The 10803-nt window shown below is 36.0% G+C and overlaps 1 protein-coding gene across 1 annotated transcript; it reads right to left on the reverse strand.

The window, feature by feature from the left end:
- Nucleotides 1-1039: 1039 nt before the first annotated feature.
- On the reverse strand, nt 1040-3285 carry LOC108362121 (Ecdysone-inducible gene E2). Its single transcript, XM_017614987.1, has one exon. It carries the CDS (start codon nt 2987-2989, stop codon nt 1340-1342), a length of 1650 nt encoding a protein of 549 aa, XP_017470476.1. The 5' UTR covers nt 2990-3285; the 3' UTR covers nt 1040-1339.
- Nucleotides 3286-10803: the final 7518 nt, after the last annotated feature.

Below are 10803 nucleotides of genomic sequence, written 5' to 3' on the forward strand. Positions count from 1 at the left end.
ACCTATATAAAAAGTGCTCTATCTTAAAGCATTCATGAACAGCTTTAATTTGATACCCATATTAAACAAATACATCCTAAGATTACCCGGGTCCACGTTTTGGTCTGTATCCCGAGACCCTAGTCACCCAGCTATATGAAAAGTGCTCAATCTTAAAGCATTCATGAACAGCTTTCATTTGATACCCATATTAAAAAAATACACCCAAGGTTACCCAGGTCCACGTTTTGGTCTATATCTCGAGACCCTAGTCACCCAGCTATATGAAAAGTGCTCAATCTTAAAGCATTCATGAACAGCTTTCATTTGATACCCATATTGAACAAATACACCCAATAGCTCAGTTATCGATAAATTTATCGAAAAATATCGATTTATCGAAAAATATCGATAGCCTATACTTCCTTCCAGACTATTAGCTGTCTGGATGTCAAATTTCAAGAAAATCCGTCTTGCCATTCTCACGTGATTGAGGAACAGAAGCGTGAACATCCAAACATCGCTACATTCACATGTATAATTAGGGGATTCACAAGACGTGTTAACCGTCGTAAAATCTTAAGGTTAACATCTTTTTTAATTAAAATGGTTTTAGGGGATTTCTAACTAAACCGAAATTCTTTTAAACTGATAAAGAATATATAATTAGCCAACCCTCCAACCATTTTAACCGCTATTTTACATAAACAAGTGTTAAGCTTAAGATTTTACGACGGTTAACACGTCTTGTGAATCCCCTAAATATTATTAAGATTAAGATTAAGATAATAGCGAAACAATTTTTGACCTTTTTTAAACGTCTGGGAAATGTACGCTGGACACCTGGAAGAGAAAGTTAGAGGATTTTCGTTTTTCTGTGAAATAAACAATAGTCGCAATTGCTTTCCTTTACAATTTTCCTATGATGCCAAAGCTAATTCTTCCACGAGTACAATAAATTTGGAATATTTTTTTTACATCTATTTTTTTCGTTGCTTATACTCGTAAAAAATCGCCCAAAATCCATGCCGAAAACAGCAAAAATTTTACGATATTTAATTTCTTTTGAATTTATTAGATATTGACTTTCGTTGAAAAGTACAGTCATGTGTGAAATAAATAGAATTTGATGGACTTACAATGATATTTAGCGTATAAACTAAGTTTATAAATTAAAATAAATTTTTATATAAATAAAAAAAATGTTGCGAAAATGATCATATCGAATGGCGCTTAGTCAGTCTTCGCGACTTAGTTGATAAAATCTCCAACGCGCGTTTAACGACATTTATCGAATGGCAATGAAAAATGCAATCTAAACGGCTAATATTAATTACGTATTTAGCACATTTTTTCCCAACTAAGCCACAACCGCCGTCACCTTTTCGTGCTCCTTCTGATTCAGCTCGCTGCCGTCATCATTCACAATTATAAACTGATCAGGATTGCTGTCTTCCAATGAGTCCTCCCCAACTTCAGCGCTGTTACGCACTTCATTATCAGTCTGATCAATCTGCGCTTGTTCTTCGGCCACTGCAGCATCAGTCAACTCTTCTTTGTTCACGCTATCTGATGACGCACCTGCTGGTGCTGCTGCTGCTGCTATAATGGAGCCAGCAGGAACGGGTGCAACGACAGCAGCGCCACCGCTTGCACTAGCATCGGCTTGCGGCCGATTGCCGCCTTGCAAGAAGGTTATAATACCTTGAAGAGGTCCTTGTGGTTGAGATGGAGCGGGGTTGGGTGTGTCACTGCCAGCAGCTGCTGCACCGCCAGCTTGTGGATTGCCGCCAACAAAATTACTAATTAGCGACTGTATGGGACCAGGCGGACGCGGTGTGGTCGAGTCGGCGGTGCTCAAGGTTTGTTGCTGACCGCCCAAGCTGGAGAGAGTATTCTGAAACTGGTTACCCAAACTGGTGGCGAATTGCTGTACGCCCTGGAGGGCCTGTGCCGTGGCGTTGGCAACACTCTGAGCAGCGTTTTGTACTTGCGTGATTGCGTTCTGTGGATTAAGGAAGCCGGGCAAGGTGGGTGCGGGCGTGGCAGGCTGATCGGCAGCTACCTGAGCGCTTTGCGCAGCCAATTGCTGCTGTTGCTGCTGGCCGGTTAATTGTCCAAAGAACTGACCGAGCGGCGAGTTTTGTATAAGCTGTTGCACAAAGTTTTGCTGTGTGGTGGTTTGCGTGGGTGTGGCTTGAGTAGCTGCGGCAACAGCTGCAGCTTGACGTACTTCATTGGCGGTGGCAGACTCATCGTTAGCAGAAACGGAAACTGCGGCGGCTTCATTCGATACCAGCTGCTGTACAGCTATGGCGTTCTGGGACTCAGCGGGCAAAGGGTCAACGATCAGTGAAGCAGATTTTAAAGTATCGCTGCCAATCGCTGCCTCAGCCGAGTTGGGCTCGGCAACCGGTAGGTCAGGGGCACTGAAATAGGTGGCGGCAGCGGCAGCAGCATCAGCATCAGCGGCGGCAGGCACGCCATTTTTCAACTCGGTGTTGATTTCCTGTGCTTGCTTGAGAAATTGCTGCGGCTGGCCGACACTCGGCAGCTCTGATCCCTTCTCTGCAATGGCAGCTGCCTGTAATAGCTCCTTATTTTCTTCGACTATCGCCTGTGTGATTTCCTGCTTAATAATTTGTTCGTCCTGCAAAGCATCCACAGTTTGCAAACTGTCGACGGTGTTAGTAGGCTCCACGATTTTCTCGGCAATCACTTCAGGTGCGAACGCTGGTGCTGGCACTGCTTCCGTTCCCAGACTCGTCTTCAGCTCTTCAGTTTTGACCGCCTGCTGGGGCTCTGACTGAATCTTGACCTTTTCGTTATCCAACTGCAGGCCGTCTGTTATAATTTGTACTGGTATCAGACTCTCTGTCCCCAATTCTGGTGCGGTGACTGCAATCGAATTCGCATGTCGATTTTGTCTATGCACAAGTCCGGCCTGTGCGCTGGCAGCCAAAATCAACAAGACGAGAGTAGGCGTTAAGCCAGTTGTAGTGCGGCGCATTTTCACTTGTCGCAGCTTGCTACTTGTTTACAGGTGTTAATGAATTTTTTATTTTTTTACTTCTTTTTCCCTTGACAAACGCCTTCGCATGCAAATTCAATATTGCGTACTCAATTTAATTAGCAAGTAAAAATTTCAACACTTGCAGCAATATAAACAATTTCACTATTAGCCAAAGCAATTGCTCGCACCGCTACCTATGACGCCCAACAGCCAAACGATACGAATGAAAGAGGAGACCAAAAAAATCAAATCAAACAAGGTTGGAACTTCAAATGTTGCTTCACTTTCAGCTCACGGCCGAAACTGTTTGATTTTCTGCTTCCGCAGCGCATTTATACTCGACGCGCCACTTGTGCGCCATGCCTTGGCACGCAGACGCAGTCGCAGCCGCAGCGGCAATCGCAACGCAGTGACAACAGCAACGCCCCAATGTGGGCTCCGGCGCGTCGCTCAGAGTTGTCGGCTCCAAAGACAAGCTTAGCCAAAGCACAGCGCTAAGTCAAGCCAAGTGCCGAGAGCCAATGCAGCGCTAAAGCATTTGATGGCGTAGGCCTTTTTGTTGTTGACGCAGGTAGGTAAGTACGTACATACGTATATACATACATAGTTAGTTGGCTCTTGGCTATTGTTGTTTTATACATCTGTATTGGCTGCATTTGCAGACATGGCTTTTAGCTGCTATCTAAGGAAGTTGCATCGCGTGAGAGGAAGTGTTTGGGCAGTTGTGCGAAAAATGCGCACACCGATGCGTGTTGCTTTGCCATCGAAGGTAAGATAAAAATAATATTGCAAGACTACTTTTTTTTGTGTTCTCCTTTAACGTTGTAGAGGAAGAACACAGTTGTAAGAATGATACTTTGGTAAGTATGTACGTCATTGCATTTGATTATATGTATGTACATACATACGTGCATACATACATATATATACTATATACATATGTTGGTACATATATTTTATTACAGCTTTTAGTATCTACATTTATTTACGGTACTTTTATTGAAGCGTAAATTGATTAAAATTTTAATAGCTTCAATAACGGTTTTCAATGCAAATGAAACTCAAGATGATAATATATGTACATGCGCATACATAATACCTGGCATGCATTTATTTATATATTTGTATGTGCATTGTAGAAAAGACCGTTCCACCTAAACAGAAATAAAAAGTTCGCGGTGCACCCCTGAGTCTAAAGTTTTGGCCGATCTTAGGGGTGCCTTTTTACATTTTTCCTCATATCTTCCGCAATTATAGCCAGATCTTAAATTATGATATATCGATGTTCTTGCCTTGAGGAGATATTTTTTTTTTACTCGAAAGTTTATTGATCTTAAGTAGATATCCCGTTCCAGTCTTTCGTAAGAAATTGTCAATTCTGGTATAAATCTTGAAAGATCTTTCCTGTCTTTCTGATAATGAGGAGGTCTTAGACACGGTGCACTCTAGAGCGATACCATATGCGGCGTGATAGCAAATCGTGTCGCTCGGCCGATACGCAAGCCATATTATGTCGCCGCAGTGTCGCTGTCGTGCAAGTGTGTACAGTTTTCAGCGTTTCCTACCAATTCCCACGCTTATTCCATCGCTTATCGCATCGCCTATCGTATAGTATCGCTCTAATGTGCACCGTGCCTAAGCGTTTTTCTGTTTATCTATTCGCAGTCAGTTTTCTATAAATTAAATGAGATTAAAAAATATATATTTCTTTATAAAATAAAAAAATATAAAACTAGAATTAAACTAAATTTAAAAAAAGTTAATAAATTAATTTAAAAAAATTAAATAAAATAAGCCCTTTAAAATTAAATGAAATTAAAAATACAAAATTTTCTTTTTAAAATAATGATTAGTTTTTAAAACATTATAGTACAATCTACGAATTAAAATAATTTCTTAAAAATTATGGTTTTCTTTTTAAACTATTAAATCTAAAACTAAACAAAAAGAGAAGAATATTTATAAATAAAAACAAGAAAAAAGATATACATACATATTTAAAAAAATTATCTAAAAATTTAATTAAAAAAAAGAAAAAGAGTAAGTTTTTAAAAAATTAAAAAATTTACATATAGATATGTATGGATATACTTTTTTTAAAAAGAATAAAATCGAAAACTTTTAAAACAAATCAAATTAAAATGACAGAAAATAAACGATGGAAAACCCCCGTCTACGCGGCCTTAGATCTCTCGAATGGCACGCCATTGCTTACACGCTCGGCCATTGCGACTGTTGAAGTAGGGTGAGCAAAATTATATTCAATTGAACTTGGGTTGAATCTAATAGAGTTGTTAAACTATGTATTGATGGTGACGCCATTCGATATTTTCGAAATTTTCAGTTCTCACTATCGATTAAAACTTTTTATATGAAAGTTTCAAGTATTTGTGGTATTTTCGTTACTATGCATTTTGATACAAATTAAAACTAGGCTTGTTACGGCATTAATAAAAAATAGCTTAGTTTTGTATTTAAACTTCATACATACATACTTACATATTGTGACAAAACGATATAAACGTGACATTTCGACCAGTTTTTGGTTTTTGTTTTTTTTTTTGTTTTTGAGAAATTATTTTCCTTTCACATACCAAATTTTCTACGACACTTTGTATGATAGGAAATACGTAACATTGTCAGCTGGGAAAAACAATTCGAAAGTGGGTTAAAAATTTTAAAAATATCGATGATAATAGAAATAAAAAACTATCGATACATCGATAGCGCTATCGATATTTTGACAACTCTAGTATCTAATTTCGATTTCAAACCGTCTTTCAAAAATTCTATTAGCAAATAAGGCAGCATGGTTGCAAATGATTTCAAGACTGAGCCTAGTATCTGCAAAGACAACGAGATAAATATGGTAACATCCGTTCAGAGTACATTTGAGATATGGTGTTGAACAATAACAAATAATTGCTGTCAAATATCTGCATCACCCTTGAATCACCCTATACATACATACATATGTACATATGTATGTGTGTATGTATAAGTATTAAGAAAAAGCCAACCATAAAACACTAATTACTGAAGACTATTTTGGCTCTATCTAAGAAATGCATATCTAATCAACAATTTAGAATTCTTAATTTTCCAATTAATTTGCTCGTTAATGATATCTACACGCATATATAAATATAAAAAACATTTTATTTTTAGATCCAGCGCACACTGACCTATTTTCCAACAAAAATATACATTCCTTAACTTTCAATTTTCCATTACGATTTCGTCTTTTTTACCAACAACCAAGAGTTGTTGTCTCTCTAAGCATACGGCTTGGCATCTAGCATCCCAGGCAATTGTGGCTAACCACCGGTGCGGATAATTTTACAAAAGGCATTGAGACAGACATCGAGTAGGTACATATTTTTCAAGCAGCCTAACCAGGCAAGGTCTAACCACTGCTACAGCAGCTAACTAAACACAATTCGTTGCAGCAGCTTTGCATGTGCACCACATAAAACAGTTCTATTCCGTTAATTGGGGTCATTCATGTTTACTTTCATTAGCGGTGAAGGTGATATGGCGCGCGCTTGCCAAGCTGATATGTCTGGTTGCACTTGGCGTGGCACTACTGCAACTGCTGCTTCAAAAAAACGTTTAACAAAAGCGGCGCCTTGAAAGCTTTGTTTCATTTTTAACTGCACATAACTACATGCATAATGAGAGAAATGCAAAATAGTACAAGTATTTAAAGTGAAATGCCAGTACATATGTAAATGTGCTTATCGACATTTACATACATATGTAGGTATGTATGTAGCTATATGACACCGAGTAAAAGTGTAGAGAATCACTGCAGCGGACGTAGAAAATCATGGCGTATGTAAATCGTTTAGCTCCACTGATACGACGCATAATAAATTAAGTGGTGAGATTTTCAAAAGGACCGAACTCACTCACTAAATGAACCAACAGAGGCCGCATGGCTAATAGGCAAGAAAGCGGTTAGCTGCGATTTATTTAAATGCATTGCTGCATTTTTTAAATTAAGTATTTGTAGTTAATGAGATAAACTTAACTATTTTTAGACCAAAATGCTTAAGATTAGCATAAAGTTTAAATTTTTTTTTTTAATGAAAAGTAGAACAAAATCAGATTAAATATTCATTAAATGGAAACCAATCNTTTTTAGACCAAAATGCTTAAGATTAGCATAAAGTTTAAATTTTTTTTTTAATGAAAAGTAGAACAAAATCAGATTAAATATTCATTAAATGGAAACCAATACCAACAATTTTGTCGCTCGATTAGACTCGAATTTTAATTGCAGCCGTTAGGAATAGTTGTGGTCCATTAATGCAGTACCAAATGTAGCCCATGAAGACTGAAGACTAGTCCTAGTCTAATTTTTTTGAGAGACAAGTCGCCACAATTTTTTTTTTCTGGATACAATTTTCGAAAGAGCTGGAGTATTTAATTCAGGAAAATTTTATCACATTTGAATAGATCAATTCAAAAATCTAATTGACTATATCAAAGATCGGTTAATTGCAATTGGCATTTTCTAAATTGCGTTATTTTGTTATTGAACGAGCATAACTGACTTTTAACAGGTTGAAATTAAAGAAGCAAGATAGAATGTTTGCTTTCTACGGCTGTTGGACTTCACCAAGACTCATTGGCAGACAGTATAAATTCTTAAATGTCAATTTCAATTACAGAGCTAGTATATAACGAATGGATAAACGGAGGCATGTACATTTGGATAGATACGCAAATGTATTTATGTATGTTAGGGTGGTTCTTAAAAAATAAAAACCGAAAGTTTGTATGGGATCCCACTTTTTTCCTTTACTTTTAAGAAAATTTCAACATTTATAAAACCATTTTTAGGGGTCGCTAACAAGCTTTAAAAAATTTAGATGTGATATATTTGACATATTGTTGAAATCTAATTATATGCAGTATTTTTGAAATCCTTTCTAAGCTCTAAATAACATTGGTTTACAAATAATTTTCTTGTAAAATATAAAAGAGGTCATGTACAGAAAGATTTAGTAAAAATTTCCTCAAAACGCATTTTTTTGATTTTTTCTATGGGCAGGTTTTTGGAATATGTACATAATGCTATTTTTGTGAGTTTTCAGGGTATGATTTCGTTCAAGAACTTGTTTGCAATTCAAAATCACTTTGTTGGTAAGACTATTAGAATTACGCATCAAACGACATACCACTGGATTAATCTGATTAAAACTCGCAGAGTTATCTGGGCAAACTAAAAATATTTTATCAGGGGAAAAAAATGTTGTCGAATTTTTGCGATTTAAAAAGCAGAAATCGGTTCAAATGAAATTTTTTCATAAGAAATTGTAAAAATCAGCAAAGGGCTCGGGGGACCTTCCACAATTTTTTCTCTTGCCGAATGTTTATGAAATGTTTATATATTTTTTTAATATTTTGTACACATATTAACCAAACACAATTCCACAATTTCCACAATTTTTTCTCTTGCCGAATGTTTATGAAATGTTTATATATTTTTTTAATATTTTGTACACATATTAACCAAACATTTAGTTAAGCAATCCAAGAACATTTCAAATTTAAATTGGCTGAAAAAATATTATAAGCTTTAGTTGGCATGGCAACGATAGCTTTTTATAAAAATCACCAATACGTCTGGGGTTGCCCCGTTTTCTACCATAACATTTTTCCCCAATACAAAACTTGGACTACTCTAAAGCCAGAGTGCACCGACCCCATATAAACAATGGACAAAAATATAAGAAGTGGTCGGGATTTGTTGAAACTTTACTCCTAAAAGTTAATTTGAGAAATGGAATCAGTTTTCTTGTACCGGTTACCAATTTCAAAAGAACCGGATTTTTGTACCGGTTATCAATTTCGAAAAAAACTGCCGTAGTTATGCCAATTTTTTTAGTTAAATATATAGTTTAAAGATTAGATACTCTGCATATCAATTTAGTAATTTCATTTTCCAATTTCCTTTTTTTTTCAAACTACACTTGAGTGGAAGGTGAGCGTTTTTATTTTCCGTTTTGGCGCATTTTGAACAACATCCATACTAATGCTTTAGAAATATTTGTAGGTAAACTAGCTGACCTAGCCGTATTAGCCAAGTGTTCCGGAAAGTGGTTAAAATATAGGCTGAATGTATGTACTGTGTAGTATTCCATATAACATTATGCAAACTGACAATTACTATGAATTAGTACATACATATTTGAGAAATTTTAATATTTTCAAAACCTGGTAGCGACCCGAAAAAAATTATTTTAAAATTTTGAAATTTTCGTGGATGTCTTTATTTTGTACGTAGAAGTTAATATAATAAGATCCACCTTAATACACATATGTATACTCATTTACAGTTGTTTATGTACAAACACCCGTATACATACATACATATGTAATTACGGCAAATTAAACATAGTAGTAGCCTACCTTATATTGCACACTGGTTTGATCAACTGGTTCTGAGCAATTCCACACACATACATACATATTTACTTCCTTTGCTTACCACCGTGCCCTTTTTCTGCAGTAAATAAAAACATATCTTTATACATACATACATACATACATATGTATAAATTGCATTGACCAAACTAAGATCAATTTACTCTTCCTTATTTATTCGCTTCTCTGAGCCATTTTTCAATGTTGTCACCAAAGGGGTCACTAACATTTGGAAATGCTGCCATAAAAAAATAAAATAAAATAAAAGGATACATAAATTCTTGCAGAAGATTTAAGTATAAAATAAATATAAAGCACCAAGTAGGGCTTAAACATCTGCTTGCCAATCTTCAAAGAACGATTGCAGTGCGCTGTATGGGAGCTTTTCCTACAACACCTGGGGCTCCGCTGGAGGCACTGCAAAATCGACCGTCACTTCAAATTTTTATCCGAAGGGAGGCTACCTGTAGGCTTAAAAGAAACTAGTAAACCCGGATGGCGTTAAAACGCCAAAAATCGAATTTAACTTTTTAAACAGGAGAAACCCTATTCAAAATAGAGAAACAATGTAATGGGGGGACCCATAAAAAATCGTTAAGGTGAAAAAATTTTAAAACAAACAATTGGATATGATTATTGGAAGTCACCTGAAGAGAAACAGAGTTTTCCTAGCGAAAAATATTGATTCAATAATTCCATACATTTTGCACAAAAATACTTTTTTCTCATGTAAAACACATGGAAAACTTTGAGCGACCACTAAATATTTATTCGAAATAAAAAATACACTAAGGGTACTCATATATACGCGCAAGTTTCATATTTGGGCAATTGGGCAACTTTGCGGCATGTGTTTCATGAGGACCATTTTATATCTTATGCAATCTCTGACATTTAATTATTTGACTATACTTAATTTATAAAGTTGAACAATTGAAACTCAAATTTGAGTAAATATTTAAGTCTTACCCATGATAAAAATATAGTAAGGTAGAACCGCTGAGAGTCACTTTTAAAATTCTTGACGTTTCCAAACAATTTAATTTTTAAATTTACTCACAAACTCACACACACATTTTCATTTTCAATCTCAAGCAACAACAATTTCGAACAATTTAAATTTTTTATTTTCACTTTTATATGATTTTAAAATGTTGGCAAACTTCAAGAAAAAATCATGGCCGACAAATTGAGAGAACGGTTCTACCTTGCTATATTTTTATCATGGTCTTACCGCAATTATTTCGAAAAAGCATTGAGCACAAACCAAAATGAATGTAAACAAAATAGCTGATTGAGGGTTGCACAGCACACTGCGCAAAGTTGCGCTACAAAATTGCCGCGCAAAGATTCCCTTTTTGTGCAAATGGCTTTCC

Source organism: Rhagoletis zephyria, unplaced genomic scaffold (assembly GCF_001687245.7).
Source record: "Rhagoletis zephyria isolate East Lansing unplaced genomic scaffold, Rhagoletis_zephyria_1.1 Rzeph_scaffold_00942, whole genome shotgun sequence".
Classification (NCBI taxonomy): Eukaryota; Metazoa; Arthropoda; class Insecta; order Diptera; family Tephritidae; genus Rhagoletis; species Rhagoletis zephyria.

What these genes read in the sequence shown, in the direction of transcription:
- LOC108362121 (XM_017614987.1), bottom strand. Translation starts at nt 2,989, where the DNA reads ATGCGCCGCACTACAACTGGCTTAACGCCTACTCTCGTCTTGTTGATT.